Source organism: Lissotriton vulgaris, chromosome 5, assembly GCF_964263255.1.
Source record: "Lissotriton vulgaris chromosome 5, aLisVul1.2, whole genome shotgun sequence".
Taxonomy (NCBI): domain Eukaryota; kingdom Metazoa; phylum Chordata; class Amphibia; order Caudata; family Salamandridae; genus Lissotriton; species Lissotriton vulgaris.
In genome coordinates, this window is record NC_141693.1 from 1,551,603,617 (window position 1) to 1,551,625,057 (window position 21,441).

General features: G+C 45.8%; 1 protein-coding gene across 1 annotated transcript in view; it reads right to left on the reverse strand.

Annotated features, from left to right (window-relative positions):
* Positions 1 to 21,441, reverse strand: part of LOC147715132 (NEDD4-binding protein 1-like) — a 411,610-nt gene that overhangs the window by 302,641 nt on the left and 87,528 nt on the right. Inside the window, exon 2 of the mRNA XM_086923616.1 lies at positions 12,702 to 14,536. Coding sequence (XP_086779742.1) covers positions 12,702 to 14,536 — 1,835 coding nt within the window. The remainder of the gene's footprint in view (positions 1 to 12,701; positions 14,537 to 21,441) is intronic.

The window sequence follows — 21,441 nt, forward strand, 5'->3', positions numbered from 1 at the left end:
ACACTGTTGCAGTGGTTGCAGTTTAGGCAAGGTTGAGTTCCGCGGTGATGTTTAGAAGTTTCTGTAGGTTTAGAAAGAATCTCTTTAATGTTCCTGCTTCTGGTATGAGCAAATATTGGCAGTTTCTCGAAGATGCCCCGGAAATCAGGTTCCATCTGTAGTATAGGCCAATGCTTAAATATGATTCTTTTGTATGAGGAGCTGGCTGTAGAAAACTTAGAGACTAACACCATGCGTTGTTCTGTCTCCTTGTTGGTTTTAAGTAGGCTGTCCTTCCTAGAGATTTTGGCCACTCGGGTCTGTGCTTCACAAAGAATGTTCTCAGGGTAACCTCGGTCGCGGTACCGGTTGTGCATTTCCTTGATACGCGTGTCATATGTGGTTTCATCCGATACAATGCGTTTGACGCGCAACATTTGAGAAAAGGGCAGGTGCTTCTTCAGGGAACCTTGGTGAAAACTGGAAAAATGTAGGGAATTGTTACGGTCTGTGCTTTTCCTGTGGAGGTCTGTAACCAAGCCTTGGGGGGTGATTTTGATGTGGACATCCAGAAAGTAGATGTCCGTGTCACTAATTTGCCAATCTGCTTTTTATGCCTCTGTGCCATCGTGTGCAGACCCCTCACATTCCAAGTTAAGCACTTCACATGTCCATTATTAGCCATAATCCCATGATGCACTGCAAAGTCCAGTAACTGTGTCCAGCCCGGCACACAGGGTCACACTCACCCCCCCCAGTCCCAACGCAACAAAACCCCCGTCCCCACCCACCCCGCCTCGAGCGCCCCCCAACTACTCTAAGCGCCCTCCCCCCCAGAACAGGGCCCAGCCTAGCAAGCGCATATCCCATCCAAACTTGTTGAGGACCTAGCGTCCTACCCCCAACAACCCGACTAAACCGCAGTCCACACTACGGTGGCCTATAGGCCCGAAAGGCGTTGCTCGGCTCCGAAGGTGGTCAACCTAGTCCCATTACCCCCAACCCATGATCCCCCCATGCGAGTCCAGAGTTCCATCCCTCTCTCAGTGTTCATCGCCATTTGTCATCGCCATTTGCCAGCTAAGGTACACCCCAGGCACCTTACCATCCCGACATGGGGCATCTCCAGTATCATTCATCCATAAGGCCTCCCGACGTCTGTGGCGTGACGTCCGGGCCCTTAACACTGTTCAAGTCCGATTGTTTTGCTTCTGAGCCAGTAACTAGGCCCTCCGCCTCCGAGCTGTCGCACGCTCAGGCCCGTCGCCACTTGGCTTCCAAGATGCAATTTTGCATCTGCTGCAGGTCCGTCGGGGATTGTGGTGGGCCTTCCGCCGCTCCCGAGCTCGCAGCCTCCTCCACTTTTCCCCTAGGTTTCCCCATTCCGTTCACTGGAGAAAAGGGGGGGGGGGGGGGGAGCAACCGCAATACTCTCTCTATCTGGTCAGTCGAGGGCACCTTCAACGCCCGCTCGGCCCCGACTTTCCAATGTCTGAGATCGGCAGGGAGCGCCACAACCCGACCAACGTGGCTGTATAGGCCCGCGCTCCGCCACCAGCAGGATCAAGCCAGCTCTGACCCCCGGCCGCCAGGCCCCTCAGGGAGAGTGGGGCTCAGTTCACCGGTGCGGCCTCCGTTGGCTCCAGTCAATGTCGTCCCGGAGTCACTCGATCTTCCAAGCCCGTATCCTTCCCGCTGGTGTCGCTTCGGCGGCCAGGCCCACACCTCGACCCCTCCGTAGGGCGACAACTTGGGGATGGCGCTTCCCACTCTGCCGCCGTGGAGTCAGGGGTCTCTCTCAGGATATGTCCGGATGCGTGCCCAGCACGCCTTTGAGTCAGGACGTTCCCGTCTTCCCGCTCTACTGCCAGGCGTGGAGCTCTCCACGGTCCTTCGGTGCCAGGGCGGCCGCCATCTTGCGCTCCTCAACCTTTGTCCGTAGGAGACCCGACCTACTCAAACTGCAGGCTCGGTAAGCTCCACTGCTCACAGCGCGATGGAAAAATCAAGCGGGCTCAGGCGACAACCCCTCCGTCTCAGGCCGTCCCCCAAAGAGGCGCTATGGGGACTTCGCCATCTGGGGTCTCGAGCGCCAGCTCCGGTCGCCATCTTGTGCCATCGTCTCCTTGGCGCTACTTTGTTCTTCACTCGAGCCGATGAGCGCCGTGGGCACCTTGAGTCCGTCGCTCAGGGGTACCTTGATGTTCAGGTGTCCTTTAGTGATCGAATGATGCACTTTAGGGTGGATTTCGTGCTGTTTTTCAGGATAAAAGCGGGGATCGGGAGCGGAGCTCCGGGCTCACGCCGCCAGTCCGCTCGGCATCCAAGCCACGCCCCCTTAGTGTTCGATTCATATCGTCGTAGCCTGGCAGTCATTACAGGGTCATGCATCAATTCTCAACAGATCGCCAGCAAGTTGGTATTGGCCTGCTCCAAATTATTTATTCCTCAGTCCATAAAGCAGGCAAGACAGGTTTCATGTTTCCCCGTGTGTTCCATGACTCGCAGCACACCAGACTTAATAACAGTCATACGGGCATCAAAGAGAATTAGAAGCCGCCATTTTAGGGTCAGGCTGCACTTTCAAGAATAAAATGCCAAGAAACACTCATTCGGGCTGAAAAAAGGCATAAATACCTCACCGGAGAGTGGACAAAGTGATCAGTTCATGGTGTCAGCATTGTAGGGGATCATGGGTCATAGATGGCCTTAAATAAGCTTCAGAAGTCGGATCACCCGAGAGCTGCCAATTTCAACCCACTGTACGCTGATCCCAGCAACAACATCAACGATATTTCAAACCTCGGGAATATCTTTATTCCATCTCCGTGCACGACAGCGCGATGGTCCGATGCTCCGTCCCCTGGATGGCAAGTCTGACAGCCAGGCCTCCGTTCCCAGATCCCGCCGCACGCCAGTCGAGGCCCTCCTCTGCCGCGGCGCCGGCCAGCGCCACAGACCCAGCCCAAGATGGCGGCCGGTCCCGGACCTCCGCAAAACTGTGGGTCCCGTGCGAGCAAGGGGAAAGGAGCCCCCTCACCGCTGCTGTAGCTGTCCGGCGCTCCTTGCCTCTGCGTTTAACCCTTTCGGTTCCTTCCCGCCTCACTGCTTCTACGTGTCTTGCACTGAGCGCCTTGTCTCGTCTTCCCACTCACTTTCCGAGCGATTTCTCTCCTGTTTGGGGCAATAACTCCTTCTTTAACGTGTCCGCCATAAAGTCTGCTGGAACTTTTCTGTGTCGGTTGCAGATGAGCCGGAGATGTGCAGAGGGGGCTCTCACCCCTCCACAGACATGAATCTTAAATGTGCAGTTTATTCGAAGGCACCCACTTTTCACTTCTTATCTGGAGAACGCGGCGGATGGAACTCGACATAGGCTCTCCGTCAACCATACACATTTATCCCATTCATGTGCACACATGTTCATACATCCCCAAATACTATACTCTCACTGACATGTGGCAGTCCTGTTATAGTGCTAGACAAAGTATTTTGTTCTAACCATAGTACCTGGTCCTCTGGACGTTAGGCTTAAAGTCAATCGAGCTGGGCATGAGGATGTCTGATAACAATGCGCAAGCTGCATAGCCTTCAATAGCTCATGATAATTTTCACAACTCAGAAGTAGCTCTCACTACAGAAAAGGTTGGAGACTCCTAGTCTATGCCCTTCAGGGGTACCTGTATTTCTATGTTTTCGTTGAAACTCAGGAAATGGGAGGTATCATGTCATTTACTTTTATAACTCCAGTCCTTGTATATTCATGGAAAGTCACTATAAGCATTTAAGTACTCGCAGCAAAATGGAAGAATAAAAATACATGCCAGTCAGTGTGCATCTGAGAAAGGCTGCAAGTAGCTTCAGGTTTTTCTGGATTTCAGTGAGAGTGTGCCTCTTTTGCATAGTTAGCACCCCACTTTTTGCCTGGTTATGATGTGGTTTTAATTGTACTGCACATGGTCCCTGCCAGCCAGGTCCCCTGTGCCAGTGCATTGTCCTTAAAAATAAACCCAATTGGTAATTCTGCCCCCTTTGAGTCCCTAGTAAATGGCACCCTGGGTATCTAGGGCCTGGGAGCTGAACAGGGTCCCTTTGAATCCCCCCTCACTGGAACCATGTCACTGCCCCTGTGATGGAGAAAACGACAAAGTTGACATGGCACCCTGCCTGGGTACCATGCCATCTAACAGTCTGAAGGCACAGGTACGTCACCCCTCTAGCTAGCCACACAACCCTAAGGCAGGATTGCACTATACCACAGGTGAGAGCAAATCTGCATGAGCAGATATGCCCCTACAATATTTCCTAATATTGTAAGTGCCATTGAAGCCATAGAGCGTACATCGGCTGGAAACTAAACAACTCGAGTACCACAGCACCATGATGGCTTCACTGAACACAGGAGTGTTTGATATCAAACTATTCCTTTCAATAAATACCTTATTAGGAAGATCGTGTTCTTAAAATAAAATACAAACAAAGTATATTTTTCTAAAATTGGTCTGGATCTCCTTCTGAGTCGTGTGTCCATTATTGATCACTGTTGTGTAATAATTGTCTTACACTCCTCGGTGTTAGGCCTAAGGCTGCTTGCCCACACTACCAGTAATAGAGCATTTTGAGTTTTACATTGAGCCCTGTACTGAAAAAAACAAAGAATATAGGGACATTATAGTTATGCTCAGATTTTACTCGTACAAAACAGGAGAATTTCAGCCGTTACAGTTACCTAAGCTTACTATAACTGCTTTTGATCTCATTTATTACATCACCCATAACATGGTCAGTGACATCAATGATGATTTATCAAATTATATAACTTATGACATCAAGCGAGTAAGTGTTTTTAAAGAGTTTATGGGTGTTAAATATATATGTACTAACCTACTACTAAAGTTAAATTAGTATACTACTATCAAGTGATACTACTTCTAACATATATTATGTGTGGCGACTGTGTGACTGTATTCTTGTGTGTATGGGTGTGTGAGTAGCTTGTGGGTGAGTGAGATGCTGTGCGAGTGGCTGTATTGGTGAGTGAGTGGGTGGGTGAGTCATTGATTGTATGGGTGAGTGAAGGTGTGAGTGGCACCATTGGTGGGCAAGTGGTTGTAGAGTGACTGTATGGGTGAGTGAGGGGGTGTCTGAATGGCTGTATGAGTGAATAACTTGCAGTGTACATGGCTGTATGGGTGAGTGAGTGGGTGTTTGAGTGGAAGTTAGGTAAAGTGAGTTAGTGTGTGTCTGTATTAGAGAGTAAGTGTGTGAATGGCTGTATGGGTGAGTGAGTAGATGTGTGAGTGCTTGCATGAATGTGTGTATGGGTAGGTAAGTGGTTGTGTGGGTGGGTGAATGCTTGTATTAATGAGTGAGTGGCTGTGCTGGGAGGCTGTGTGGGTGAATGGGTGAGTGACTAGGTAAATAAGTGGGTGTGTGAGTAGCTCTATCAGTGAGTGTGTGGCTATGAGACTGGCTGTATGAGTAAGCAGGGGTGTCGAATTTAATAAAATATCTACTTGTCCTTAGGGCAGGTTGCTTCATAAATCTACTTGACCTGTAACAAAATCCACTTGTCCCTTTTGTGCCATGTAATGCGGCGACAAATTACGGCGGCAATCTCATTACATAAGAGTTCTGATATAACCTCTCTAATTATGCCAGGGCTCGTACCATAGTAGGGTTGCATTCCAAGCAATTCCCTTATGCTGCCACGTTTCTGCAGGTCTACATACTGGGCTGAAGGTATTGGTAAGAAATAGTTCAAGGGTTGGAATTCCCTTTTGAGTCTGTGCAAACCTACTAACGTGCATGTTGGGTTTGCACCAACTCTTTTCTAATATTTTCCCGTACTGAAAAAGGTTGGAAATTTACTCCTGACAGTCACAGACATAAAACTTCTTCCAGGGTTGGGAAAAAAGTGGTTAGAGGAAAAGTGAACTTATCTTATCTTAAGTGATATTTATGAAGCGCACTGACACCATTAGTTTCCTGGCGCTAACTTGAAACATTAAGATTTTCACATGAGCCAATCTACACAGGCACATGTGCTCATGCTAAAATGCAGTTCACAAATATTTTTTAGTAGTACTATTTCTTGGCCTACTTCTGTAAATTCTTGTGAATTCATGGAAACTGTATATATGCACTTAATGCAAGAATATATACCAAGGATGCACTTTTGAGACTTTCGTTAATAATTGGGCTTCTAATTAGGCCTGGCGTTAACCATGACCTATTGTGTTTAATAAAATTCTGTCTCTTTGTCGCTCTCTTTTTCTCTCCGTCTATGAGATGGCTTTACTGTCAGTGACAGTATTCTGCTCTTTGACAAGGAGCATATTGGCACACAAAGTAGTTTTGTTCAGTGCCCGGAACTGCTGTGGCAATGTGTGCTTTTTGAGACCAAAAACAATTTTTGCTTTTGCCAATGCTTGTTAGAATGGTGAGGGCCCAGCAGCTCCCACACGGATACGGGCTTACAAAAACCATGCCTGAACAAGTCACGCATTGACAAAACCAAAAGGCTGACCACCAATTTCAGACCTACTGGCTTTGCTAATGCTTGTTTATTTTTGTTTCCGGTAATCTTATTTAACACCTTGGCTGCTAAGGGTTTTCCCCTCCGGTGCTGGATCCTCATCCAACCCATTGTTCATGGCGAGCTCAGCTCGTCATAAGCACAGCTCCACTGTGCCTCATGACGAGCTGAGCTCGTCATGAGCATGGAAGGGGTTAAACTGGTTACACTGATATTCCATTATGAATATTTTTGGGGAAATACAAGCATACATCAACATGTTGCTAAATGATGCTGCAAAGATATGGTACCTAAAATCTTACATTAGCAAAATGTTTTTTTTCCTACTTGCATTTTTTTTTAAAACATTTTATTTTGAAAGCATATAATCATCACTCTTGCTTTGAAGCTTCGGCAAATATTTGCATATAATCAGAGAGCATTCTGGGAGCATTATACATAGCCTGATATTACTAAACTTTGAAAACGTGTATACACATTTATACTGAAACCACCGTCAGTAGTGCAGGCCGAGCTTACAGGGTTTACTTTTAGTGCTCACCCTAATAATAAAGGCTTTGCATTAATGAACCATAAATACAAGCTTGAACAGCATTAAACACATGGACACAAATATTACCTTAACTGCAGACATTGCCCTTTCCTAATCCATAAAGTGATACTGTAAACTGGCAGCCAAAGGGTTTGTGCTGTAGGGGGTTGGGCCTACTTGTCCCTAGGACAAAATACACTTGAAAAGGTGTTGCTCCTTGACCCCAAACAATATGTCCCGGGAGTCGGGCTATAGGAATTCCACATCCCTGAGTGAGTGACTGGTAGGTGTGCGAGTGGTTCTAAGGAGTAGTGAGTGGGTGTGTGAGTACTGGTATGGGTCTGTGAAGGTTTATGTGAGTGGGCGCACGTAAATTTTATATGGGGGTCTGAGTGGGTGGGCGAGTGGTTGTCATTTAAGATATCATGAGTGTTATCACTGACCATGTCATGAGTGGTGTAATACGTGGGGTCATAAGCAGTGCATTTCAGGGGCGTAAGTTATAGTTAGTCAAGGTAACTAGAACTGCTGAATTTCACTGCTTTTGTACAACTGAAATCTGAGCCTAACTATAACATCCCTGTAACCTTTGGATTTTTCATTGAATTACTATGTTTTTTTAAATGTTATTTCCCAACTGTAACCTTCCGGTAACCTTTGTTTTTCAAACTAGTTATAGCAAGGTATGGGGCTTAATGGAGGTAACAGGAAGGCATCTTGGCCCCCAAGGTCCCTCAGCATCCAAGAGGACTTCATCCCGCAACCAGTAGAGCGCCAGGTGGTGCGTTTGCAGAGTGATGGAGAAAGAGGGCATGGCCTACAAAGATTGCTCAGTAATACTCCTGTGTGTGACTTACTGGGAGTAACATGAAGGCGTGTTGACCCCCAGGACCCTATGCAGTCAAGGGGACTTCATCCCCCAATCAGTTGTGCGCCAGGAGGTGTGTTTGCAGAGTGGTGGTGAAAGGCGGCGAGGTCTCTGGTAACATGCCTGTCTGGCATTTTTTCTGCCCCATTTATAATAGGAGGGGTGCTCTATTCCCCAGGGCCAGCCTTTTTCTGAAAGGGGAGGGGAGACATGAAGCCCCCCCCTGGCAGATTTCAGCCCTAGAGACCCCGTTCCCAGGCCTTTTAGAAATATATATATTTTTAAATTAAAGGGAAAGGGGCCGAGCAGCCCTCCTCCCAGGCCCATTCCAGCTCCGGGACTCCATCTCCGAGGGCCCGGCCTTTTTTAGTTTAAAAAATATAAGCGAATAAGGGTGGGGGGCAACACAGTTCCCCTCCCGGGCAGATTTTGGCCCTGGGAACCCCCTCAATCACCACTGAAGGGGACCCCGGCATTGCTTTGACATGGAGGGAGCTGCTAAACATGCAGCTCCTTGTATGTCAAAGCAATTGTCTCTTGTCTCCCTGCAAATCTTCAGGCAGGGAAACAGAGAACACCACAGCAAAAGGGAACACAGTTCCCACTCGCTGGCAGCAGAGTGTTTGCTCTGACTTGGCAGGATCTGTTAAAGCTCCTGCCAAGTCAGAGCTAACAGCTATATCCCGGGGTAGGCACCCAGAACATAGCAGGAGCCAGCCCTTGGGGGTGGCGCAACACAGGGTCATTATTGGCTCCAGGAGGGGGGCAGCACGGCCTCTCTCCTTTCTTGAATTTTGCCCCGGGGAGGTGGTGGTCCCCGGAGCAGCACAACCTCCACACATTCAATTTTACCAAAGCTCCAAGGAGGTGGCGGTCCCTGGGGCTGCGGGGGGAGGGGCAGCATGGCACCCTGCATTAGTTGAAAGCAAGGCCCCGGGAAGGTGGCGGCCCCCGGGGCTGCGGGGGGAATGGGGGGAGCGTCTGCTCAAACCCTATCTATTCATTGTAAAGCCCTGGGGAGGAGGTGGTCCCCGGTGCAATATTAAGCCCTAGAAGGGAGGGGCGTGCACCCCTCCCTTATTAATAAAATGCTTCCAGACCTCGCTCAACCGGGGGCCTATAATTAACGAAACGCTGGAGCCCGAACTACATTTTTAAAAAAAACATTTCAGCTGGATCCCGCAGAAAAAACAGCAATGTTTTTCTGGCTCTGCGGGGCCTTGGTGCGACCCCTCCCCCACAAGAGGCCCAGCCTGGGTAATCCTACTCTACCCCCCCCTTTTTTTAATTTATTTTTTTACAGTTTTTTTTAGGCAATCGTTTCAAGCTGAGTCCCAAGATAGTGGCCAACACTTCCTGGTTTGAAGTATTGGCAGCCAATCAGATCTCAGCATGAGAGTGTGAGGGGTCGTGGATCCTCTTCATCCTTATATATACAAATTTGGATTTTCTTCAATATTTCAAAAAATACTGAATGGATTTACACCAAATCACAAAAAATTCGCTTTCTGGACCAACAGTTACCTTTCTGCCAAATTTGGCGTAATTATGTTCAGCACTTTGGGCTGTAGACGTAGCTAAAGTTTCTATGGAAATGAACATGGGGGAAATGTTTTTTTGGACCACCCCCTTTTTCTCGGCCCCCACTTGGACAGATCACCTCTAAACTTTCAAGACAGCAGCTGAAGTGAGCATCAAACTAGTTTTGAAACATTTGTGAGGATTCGGCAAACAACGCCAACGTTTTTGGCAAATGAACGCTGTTCCTATGCAAACTAGGTCCTAACTAGAACTACGAACTGGAGACCACCAGTAGGTCATATACATACACCTACATATAGACACATTTATGAGGAACGTCAAGGAAAGAATCTCATGTGAGACAGACTTTGTTGTATATATTTTAGAATGTGGTCGTAAAACGCGGTATGTTGGGAGTACAGTGAATACGGTCATGGTCTGGATTTTACAAAACAGAAGGCCCATTAAACATCAGGATAGAATATATCCAATGGTCCAACATTTTTGGGAGGTGCATCAAGGAGATCTGAGTAGCCTACAATAATATGGCATTAAACATATTAAAGCTCACCCCAACAAGGTAATAGAGAGCTGGAACTGCAGCGCTGTGAATCCAAGATGATTGTCTTGTTGGATACAGAGAAACCATGGGGGTACGATTTGGACGCAGAATTGCATGTACATCTGTAGGAACCCACAGACTTTGTGAGCATAATATGATTAACTGGTTGAAAAACGTCTATGTAATGTATATGTACGCTGAGGATATTGGAGCGATAAGGGCGATGAGAGGGTTCATGTTCATTACACTCCGACTGAGGCAGTCCGGCATATACATCTGATGTATTAATCAGATGCATTCCAAAACAGTATTTGGTATACAATCACCCTGTTGACATGTAAGATAACTATGCGATCTATTGCACTTTAGCGTATTTTGCACCATTTCTGAAAATTCAGGAAAGAATGAATTATACATATAGATTTCTTTGCATATTTCGTTATAAACAGATTGTGGAAAATGACGAATTATTTTTACCCATGGTTCATTTGATTTATAGCACTGAAGCACTTTAATCTGCTTGGTTTGCACCACTGTACATAATATACATACCAAACATATATACTAGATGAAAATACGCACTTTATAACAAAGCTTTTATATGAGGGTAACTATATCTATCTATCTATATATATATATATATATATATATATATATATATATATATATATAACTATCTTGTCCCCTTTTTTAATGAGTTACATGAAATCTTGCACTATATTATGAAATATTTATGCAGGTATGCAACATAAACTGAACATTGCAGTGTACCGTATATACGATCGGTAACCATCATGGCTGTCATACTGAGTCCCAATTGCATATTTATCCCAGTCTAGTTGATATTTTAAGAGGAAGCGCGAAACATGAAGGACTACCTTTATATTCACGTTGGTTGTGGGAAATGTGATTGCCCAGTTGAAGGCGCAATCCGAAACACGTTGGCTGCCTATGCCGGCTGTTTGCAAATGAAAACAAAATAATATTGAGCAGCTTGATGGTGTTGTGCAACTTTGTGGGATATGGTGAAAAGGTGCGGCTGATTCTCAGAGGAAGAGAAGTGTGGTTGAAGGTTATATATATATACACATATACACACACACACTCACACATACACTCTTATATTACACAGTGGCAGTCGTTAGTGTTACTGTAGATATGCGTTTTTTTTGTTTTACTAATAACTAGGGTGCGGTTTCAGAAATCTTCACAAAAGAAAAGTTCATCTACCTCGACTCCTTTATGTAAAGTTTTGTGATGATCCCTCAAGCGGAGGCCAACATAAAGAGGGGTTGCCCCAAAAAGTTTATTTCCCAAGTTATTTCCAGTTGGGAAATCTGCTCTCGGATACAGAAAAAACAGTTGAACGTAATTACCCCAATTTTGGCAGATAGTTATACATTTACTGAGAAAGGGTGCTTTTTGCAATTTGATGCAAACCTGTACAGCCGATAACGAGAAATTATCATTTTAAGGAGGTGCTCCGGTTAGGCCTGAAGGAGATAAAAAGCTAAGTATATCTGCACGACAGGTACTGAGGAGTTCCTGTGGCACCAACATTTTTAGGAAATATGGCCTTCAAAGTGCCCAATGGAGCTTTTTCTCTCGTCTGCCACAACTGTACTGCAGGGATATTTGCACTGTACCATGAGTTGGAACCTTGTACCCCAGTGGCGGGGGAGTGGCGTGGAAGTACCGTGGTACTCCAAAAAATATACATGAAAAAAAGGAGAAGACATTGGAGGTTTGCCGCACCTTCAAACCCCTAAATCGTGATCAGTTTGGTCTGACTCTGAGTCGTCCCCTCCTACTACCCACCCCCATGAGTGTCAGGGGGGTCCCTGCCCTACCAACTAATATCTTTATTTTTTACTGATGAGAAAATGGGGACCGAGTCCCCGGTCTTATAAATTTGCGGCGAGTCAATCACATCAAATCTATTGTATCATTCCTCTGGCTTTGAGCAAGCAAAATAATATTTTTGGGGGGATGATGTACATTGTATGGCTCCCTCCCTGTTTTTACTGCCTTAAAGAAGGTTCTAACTGACTCTCTTTCAACATTCAGTAGACCTAAGTCAGAAGAGCTTTCAAAAGGCAGGGAAGCAGTATGCTTTCTGGTCACCTTGTTCTCGATCCTTACTGGTCACATATAAACATTTATACCCATCAAAATGCAAGCATTGATTGGTCATTGTTACAGTTTCTGTTATCGGCTACACTCTCCTGTTGGGGATCTGGGTAGGATTCCTTTGTTGTTCATGTTTAACTTCTGCATGCTCATTATATTAAACCAAAACTACAAGTATAATATTCACCTTTGTGCCTATAGCAAAATCAAAACTTTCTTGTAGTGATCAATTGGCAGAACTGGGTGTGGATCATTACTGGTAAAACAGGTGAGCTGAAGATGATGACTGTGGTGTATTGGAAGAGCTGTATGTGGGTTACAGTACTGGAAAAGCATTTTGGAGAGGACCAAGACAAATGAAAACTAACAGAGATCTAGGGATGTCCCATTACAAGAATAGCATAGTTTACTAACGTACGGGATAATGGTGCACTGGCAAAGCTGTGTGCGAATTCCACTACTAAATTGGGAGGAGGTGCCAAACACTAGGACTGACTGGATGCGTGTGCAGCAATTTTGCACTTAGAAGTGTTATCTCTGCACATACTCACAATTTTTCATTCCTACTCACATCATGGCGACATTGCTCCCATCGATGATGATATGCCGCAGGTGGTCCTTTCCCGGCTCATTCTTCAGGTTCAGTTGGAATGGTTTATCCATCACTTCTTTGAATCGCTGTGTGCCAGTTACAAGAGAAAAAGCATCTTTTCCCCCAGATGGTGGAACCCCAACAATATTTTCTGCACCCATTGCTTCTAGTGTGAGAACCCCAGGGTCGATATCTTCCAAAGGTGTGTTTGGATAAAAAGGCCCTAGTTCCAACTTTTCTTGGTTCGGGTTCATACAGACTTTTGAAAGGCCAGAGGCGTTAAGGTTAGGCTCTTCTTGAAGTGAGCCATAAGTACTGCTCTCACACTGAGCCTGGTGATTGTTCCTCAGTGGTGGACTGCCACGATCAGAAGGTGGGAAGAGCTCTCGCTGAAGATCTGCATCATCTTCACGTAGAGCAGAAGTAGCTGATACCATGGTTAACTTACAGCTACTTTTCTCCTCCTTTCTCTGGTTTAATTTAATCAACAAATTTGCCATTGGGGCTCCCTCCTGGATTTCTGTGATCTCACTGGGGGAGTAGCCACAGTTCTTGGCCGCTGACTTGATCACTTCCAGAATGTACTCCTCTTCAGTGGTGTATTCATCTCCAGTAGTTGAGGGGGAGGCCACAGGAGAGTTGTGTTCTGCTTCTTCAACCTCACTGCGAAGATCTCGCTTGGGACCCCTGGGTGTATGACACAGTTGATCTGACTGCAAGAGGTCAAGGATTCGCGACGGTTCTTGGAACCCTTCCGTGGACAACACTCTTCTGATTTTCTCCTCCGGATAACCCATGGTCTGGAAGAAGTTGACCATCATGTTGAACTCTTTCTCCGTGCCAGAGGACAGGACGACACTGTCTGGATCTTCCTTTCCCAGATCCATTTTACAATCATTTTCTTTCTTTTTGTCATTGCTAGAACTCCAAGGATGCTCCAATAAATTAAAGGGCTGTGCTGTGTCACCGCCCAATACTATACTCTCCCCAAGGCCTACTAATGAACTAGGTCTTTGCCTCACAGGAAAATTGTCTTGCAAACAATTCAATTCTCTATGTGACTGTATACTCTCTGCATCTTTTCCTGCCATTGTTTTTAGGTGATGACCCTCAGGAGTGTTCAGCTGTGGATCCAAACCATCAAATGAGCTAGGTTTGAATTCAGGAATAGGTCTTGAAGCTCTCTTGCGCAACACCTGCCTTAGTTGTGGCTGGTCAACTGCCTCCTCAGACCTTGCTGGGTTTTTCATATCAAGGTTGCCAACAAAGCTATCCAGTCTATCAGGGGAACGGGACGTGCTATTCCTTTTACTGCCTAAGAACAGTTGGTTGCCTTGCAATTGAGGCTGTGTCGGAGTACTGTTTTCCGGAAGGTTGCAGCTGTCCCTCCTGCCACTGAAAGGTGTTTCAGACCCCAGCCTGCATGCTGGGGCACACACACCCTGCACCAGATCCAGAAGAACCTCCTTGACAGCGCTAGGCAGAATCAGAAGGTCCATACTGTGCTTATCATGGTGGGTCTCCACTAGCTGTTTAAACCTTCGCTTGACACACACTTCATGCTCCTCGAGTAGGGGGAGGTTTTTCAGATAGCGATCAACAAACTCTTGGATGAGGCTCTGGGCCATTACCACAGACTCAGCCAGGCCCAAGATCTTCACCGAACCGTGTGCATTCACAGAGATGCTGGCGCAGGTAGCCCAGACCAGGCCATTTAGGAATAGTCCTTCGGACCCGAGGAAGATGCAATGCAAGTCTTTTGGATACGACAGGACGTAGTCAATCTCCGGAGTGCAAAGGCCCTTGATGTAAATCTGCAACATAAATAGCAGTGTTAGTATGGCAATATATTTTGGACATTATAATAAGGCTGAAACATGAGAGTGCCATCTATAGTTATCGAATAATGCGAGGAACGCTAGTAGTCCTCTTCCCTCCCCCAGCTCTAAAAATTCCCCTCTAACCTGCTACAGGGGACACAGAAGAAAACCTTGGCTGTTGATCTGTAGCTCACTCTCTAGGCCCAAGGATGTGGTGGTGGATGTGGTGGTGGATGTGGTGGTGGATGTGGTGGTGGTGGAGGTGGTGGTGGATGTGGTGGTGGATGTGGCGGTGGATGTGGCGGTAGATGTCATGGTGGATGTTGAGGTGATGGTGGATGTGGTGGTGGATGTGGTGGTGGTGGTGGATGTGGTGGTGGCTGCGGTGGTGGATGCGGTGGTGGATGCGAAGGATGTGGTGGCGGTGGATGTGGTGGCAGTGGATGTGGTGGTAGATGCGGTGGTGGATGTCATGGTGGATGTGGAGGTGATGGTGGATGTGGTGGTGATGGTGGATGCAGTGGTGGATGCGGTGGATGTGGTTGTGGTGGATGCGGTGGATGTGGTGGTGGTGGATGCGGTGAATGTGGTGGTGGATGTGGTGGTGGATGTGGCATGACATTTTTATTATATACAGAGCGGTACTTATTTTGTACCAATCACTGACCGATGTTAATGTAAGGGTTGTAGATGGTGGGTTGCGCATGCCTTGTTTTGGAATAGGAAGAGTTACCCGCTTTTTGTGACTGCGAGAATTGAGGTTATAGTGTGCTGGGACGAGGGGCGCTCCTTAATACATTTTGGGTAGTTGTGTGTGTCTGGGTATGCCCTGAACTTTGCTGCCCCTCTGTATCTAGTGCTGCAGGTAACAGCCGCGGGCAGTGGTGACAAGTGCCCGTGTTAGTGAAAATACCAGTGCATCTCTGATATGGAGACCCAAGAAGATGACGGAATTGACTGTTAGTACTGAATTAGAATGGCTGCAGTTCACAAATATTTAAATACTTGAAAGCAATGACAGGTCAAAAGTAATTAATCCCATTTTGATATAGAGGTGTACACTACGCTACCATAAGCGTACTATGCAATATAAGCTAAAAGAGGGAGTTTTAGGAATCAGGAATCATTTATGATTGAGCAGAGGTACTATATGACATGAAGTCAGTGGGAGTTGGCAGCGCCCCCCTAAGTAAGGGATGATTTTTCAGCCCGCAATTTTAGCCTCCTATGGGTTTAGATTTTTATCTAAGTGTAGAAGTAGGATCTGTCAGTCATCCGCCATGTTGCAGGTCCGCAGAGTTCAGATTCGTAAAGTCCTCTGTGTTACAGAGAAAAACGATGCAGCGAAAGGAATTGCAGACATCATGTCCAATGGGAGAATGAGACGGGTAAGTTCTTCACTCTTCTAACTCGCAGTATGCATTTCCACTTTGCTTTCTTGTTCTTAAGCACATGCCTGCACAGAAGTCGGTTTTAGTTCAAACGGCTATACACCATACACATTCTCTCCACTGTATTGCCTGTGGCACGTAATCATGACCTTCCTCAAATATAAATTGCACCTTTCAATTATGCGATTAATATCTCAAAGTCTGATTGTGTTCATAAATAGACGACAATTGAGATTCGTCAGGGTTACCAGGTGTTGTTACCTCTGGCTTACTGTTTGTTTACTTAGAGATCTGCCCTTAATACTCATGGCCCGAGTGGTCAAGAAGCAGTGCAGATCAGAAAGTAAACACCATGCCAAGAACCCTGTCTACGTTTCGTAATTTGAACTCACTGCGTTTCCATTAGCCTCTGCAATAAATAGGAAACATTTAAGGAGCTACGAGCAATAGAAGTGGCCTTTCTTGTGAGATCATCTTGGCTGAAATAATTTATTCTGTCACTTTGGCTACTTTTAGTATTTTTTTTAATTGACATTCGCATGTACATAGCCAACATTTGATAAACAGAAGATATCTTGCTGTAGGTTCATAGAATCTTTGCCAATGTGACAGTTAAATGTCATGTTTTGAGCATGCGAGTGCGAAGGACGGAGGGGAGAGAGGGGGGAGGGAGAGAGAGAGGAGAGCAGGCAGAGGGGGGAGATGGGGAGAGGGAGAAAGTACGGCCGGCCGGCCGTGAATAAAGTACGAGGAGAAATGCGACACGGCGGGCAGGGGAGGGGGCGGAGCGGGGAGAGCGGCATGAGGGTGTGAAGCAGCAGGGGCCTGAGACGCGGCCGCCTTTGATGTGGTAATGTGAGGCAAGCGGCTGGTGGCATTGTGCACGTGCTTTCACATGCACTGCAAGAAATCGCCTGGAAATCGCCTGATCTCGGTAAGCTCTGTTTAAGCCCCTATATATCGAGCTCCCGCTCAATGCGCATGCGCATTGAGATAGGTCGCTCGACCTAAAAAGAATTGGACACCTCAGCCTAAACTGCTCCACTTTGACTAAGCACGCCACTACAGCAGGCGTGGATGGCAGGGCAGGGTAATCATAATGAGGTGTCCCAGTTGCAAAATTAGGCCTACATATCGCCCTGTTACTTTGAGACCTCCATGACATTAGTGCTTGCTGTGTCTCTGATGTCCTTGGTGAAAAGGGGTAGTGTACATAGTAAAACATGATTATTTGACGAAGAGGGGTAGCTCACTTGATATAATAGTGGAATTTGGGGAAAAGTGGTAATACTACTATGATTACTATGAATACTATGATTCTTTTCTGGAAATATGGGGTAGCTCAATTGCTTAATGAAATGAGAACTGAACCTTCTCGCACACGAAGATTTGTTAAATTGAAGGTGAAGAGATACGAGCAAGTGATTAGGTGCTGCCTGGGTACCTCCTTCTGAGTCTTGGAGGTGGAAGCGAAGCTTATGATAGCGCCATTCCAGTCGGGAATGGCGGCCCCCGACGCACACTGGGTAGAAAAAATTCCTTTAAACTTGTAGTTTTTTTCCCCAAAATAAAGTTTCATTTGTAACGTTGAATGTTGTAATCCTTAGTCTTTCACATATTTCATAAATCAAATTTATAATTGGCCCAATGCATTTCGGGCAATGCTGCCCTTCTTCAGGGGCATTGATGTTCTACAAAAAGATGAAACACAACTGTAATATATTTGTGATACATTGCATGTCAAAAATCATAATCGTACTAATAGTGTGTTATAACACCTATACACAGGCATGTTTGAATGAACTTACATCAGTAAACAATGACTTCATGAAACGTAAAGACGCATTCTCATAAGTGTACACAAGATGTTACTTGTCTTCCGGTGGTGTATACCCACACTACTTATCAACAGTACAGAAAAACAAAGTACAAGAAAGAAATGAATAACCCCATCTCATGCCTTCAATGTTAAGCAACAACAGTGTCTTAAAATTGTAAAAGAAACAAAACAACCAGTCACTCTAAGAATCTTCTACGAGTGAATCTAAGAAAAAAATGAGCCAAACATACCTTCCTCGTAGAAGGAAGTGTATAGTCAGTATTAAGTCGGTGCACGTAAGCCCAAGACAGCTAACCTGTGGTAAATGAAACAGTGTTTTTTTTAAAAATCGGTCTATCGGAAAATGTGTGTAAAGTCGGTAGTTACCGTAATGGTCGTACCTGGAAATGTAGAAAGCCACCATCAGGTTAGGGCGTGATCTGTGTTTTGCTCGGGTCAATAAATTTTGCTCTGAAAAAAGAACCATGTCGGTTCAGTATTATGCGCCGATATCAAACAAGAATAGACTCGCAATTCAACAAGATGTGAAGTTGCTGAACACTCACCTAAAGTCTGGCGTTTCCTGAAAACACCATGGTCTTCCTGCTGTGTGTTTGAAGAAGTTGTGCTTGGCGAGGTTTTAAACCGGAGTCGGACGTGTAACCTTCCCGGCCCGGAAGTGATGAGTTGGGATGAGAAACTAAGAACGGACACTGTGTAGTTTCTAAGCTTTCTAAAGGAAAATAAAAACATGTATGATTGAGGAAGGTATGTTTGGCTCATTTTTTTCTTAGATTCACTCGTAGAAGACTGGTTGTTTCGTTTCTTTTACAATTTTAAGACACTGTTGTTGCTTAACATTGACGGCATGAGATGGGGTTATTCATTTCTTTCTTGTACTTTGTTTTTCTGTACTGTTGATAAGTAGTGTGGGTATACACCACCGGAAGACAAGTAACATCTTGTGTACACTTATGAGAATGCGTCTTTACGTTTCATGAAGTCATTGTTTACTGATGCAAGTTCATTCAAACATGCCTGTGTATAGGTGTTATAACACACTATTAGTACGATTATGATTTTTGACATGCAATGTATTACGAATATATTACAGTTGTGTTTCATCTTTTTGTAGAACATCAATTCCCCTGAAGAAGGGCAGCATTGCCCGAAATGCATTGGGCCAATTATAAATTTGATTTATGAAATATGTGAAAGACTAAGGATTACAACATTCAACGTTACAAATAAAACTTTATCTTGGGGAAAAAAACTACAAGTTTAAAGGAATTTTTTCTACCCAGTGTGCGTCGGGGGCCGCCATTTCCGACTGGAATGGCGCTATCATAAGTAGCTCAATTGCTGCCAGCAAGCTATTAGGTAAAGCAGGGTGGCTATGCTACCAGTGATATTTAATGAAGAAGTGCATTTGTTGCACCTCAATTGCTATGTTTGCATAACAGGTCGCTCTGCTGGGCCTTAGGATTATTTTCTTGCTGTTGAGGGCATGGAATAATTGCTTAACATATCAAGCAATGAACCCCTCATAAGCAGTATCAGCTAGGACTTTGGACATGAGAAGCTTTTGTTTCAATGCTTCTCTGTTCAGACAAACCTGTACTCTGTGCCAGAACTTACCAAGAAGAGAGAAGTAACACTCAAACTTCTACCACAAGCGTAGCCCACTGCAGGCTATGACTGCAGTCTGGCTGCCATAAGTCTCCGATGAACTTTAGATACCTATTTAACTGTCATGCAGTTATTTTATCCTTCAACAAAAGACTGCTTGAACCAGAAACAATTTCTCTTCTAAAATCCTGTATTTATAGAGATATTATTTTTACCCCCCTACCTAGAACTTGCTTCATGTCCTGAGCCCCCGATGAGGAGAAAACGTTTAATGGGTGGCATCGACAAGGTTATTAAAGCGAAACACTGTTACTGCCAGGTGGTAGCATCAAGTCTCAAGAGATAAAGCCTAATGCAACCTGGTGAATATGGAAAGATATTCTATGACGGGCGTACAACTTTATGAAACTCACTTTTACAATCATCATCATCGTCAACACATGTCAGAGTGAGGTTCCGTGACAATTGTAAGTGGTGTTTTTAACTCGCACGAATATGGTCGAGTCTAGTATCTATGAACCGCAAATGACGAGTTTAGTAAGTGTGCGCAGTTTCGCTGTGCTAACTTAAACCGTTCGTTTGTTATGTGGGTTTCTCATCTGTACCCACGGGTTCCATCTTAGATACGGCATCCATTTTGTCTCTTGCCCTCAAGTAGCCAGCGAACGGACGCTGTCCGCTTCGCGACCCTGGGACTTCCAAGATATGGCGGAAGACACATGTTCTTTGTAAGTGTCTTTATGATGAGGGGGTTGCTACTGTAAGGCAGATGGCGCCGCTCGAGGCTCATCTTGCCGCACGGGCTTATTGTCTCAGCCGTGCATCTCATTAGGCACGTCCCTTTGATGCCTGTATCTCGTGCTTCTCGATACCTCCCCTTTTTACACCCTTTCCAATCTCCCCACTGTCTCCGTCTTCCTCTGCACCTGTCTTTGTTCCTATTTCGATCTACTTTACTGCTGATTGGAATTTGCTAATGATGGGAAGATGGGTTTTTACAGTTGGGAACCGCCAAATGTTTCCGCACTTATGTTCCGGACCTTGTGTGTTTCAAAGTGACCAAAGCGACCCCTCTGAAAGCGACTTGTGGGAACCAGGTTGTAAACTATTGTGTCTCATGTTATCCTATGGGTAAAAACTGTATAAAAGGAGCGATCCACAAATACAATTTGAAGCAGTCTCCCCGAACTACACTCGATGTACTTCCTGTGACTTCTGTGTTCCCTGCAGTAAATAAACCTTGACTCTTTGACGCCGAAGGAAGTGTCCCGTGTCTCTGTGACTTGTACGCCGGAGCAGGTTACCCACGAAGGTTTCAGGTGTTGTGCCCTGGCACCGCTGGGTCCAAAAGAACCCAGTCCTTCAGTTGGCGCCCAACGTGGGGCTGCATCAGTGGTACCGGTCCAAGCCCGACGATCGTGAGGAACTTCGTGTGAAATCTCCGAGGGAAGGTGCACCCCGCTTCATCGATCCTGTTGTCGAAATAAGTGGCCCGAAGACTTTTCCCGCGAAGATTCCCGCCTCCTAACGGCTGTGACGGACTGCTGCCCTGACTGTAGACCTGTTTTGGCGCCTGGCGTAGACCTTGGTATAGCGAGACGATTGACGGGCCTTCCTGAGGACGCCATTGTTCTTTGAGTTAAGTATTTGTGGGTCGCTCCCAGAGTTCTTGGTTGTAGACACTTTAGCGAGTGTCTTTGTTGTAAACACTAGTGTTTGTTTTTGTTGTACACGCTGTGTGAGTGTTTTTGTCGGTGACACTTTGCTAAGCGTACTTTGTTGTTGTTGTATTTGTTTGACGACTGCAGCCGCCAAAGACCGAGGGTTTTGTCCTTACTGGGACTTGGTAAATCCCGAAATCCCGTAACCCTTGAAGTTTGTGAAACTCGGCTAGTGTGCAAGATGCCTGGTCGCAGTACTTTGTTCAGTTGCTTTAGACCTTGTGGTGCGGATTCCCTGCTGGAGGACTCGTGTCCGATACCTCCGGTTGGAACTCCTACTTATGATTTATATAGCAAACATGGGCTAGGCCCGATTGCTTTTAACGATTATTGGATAAA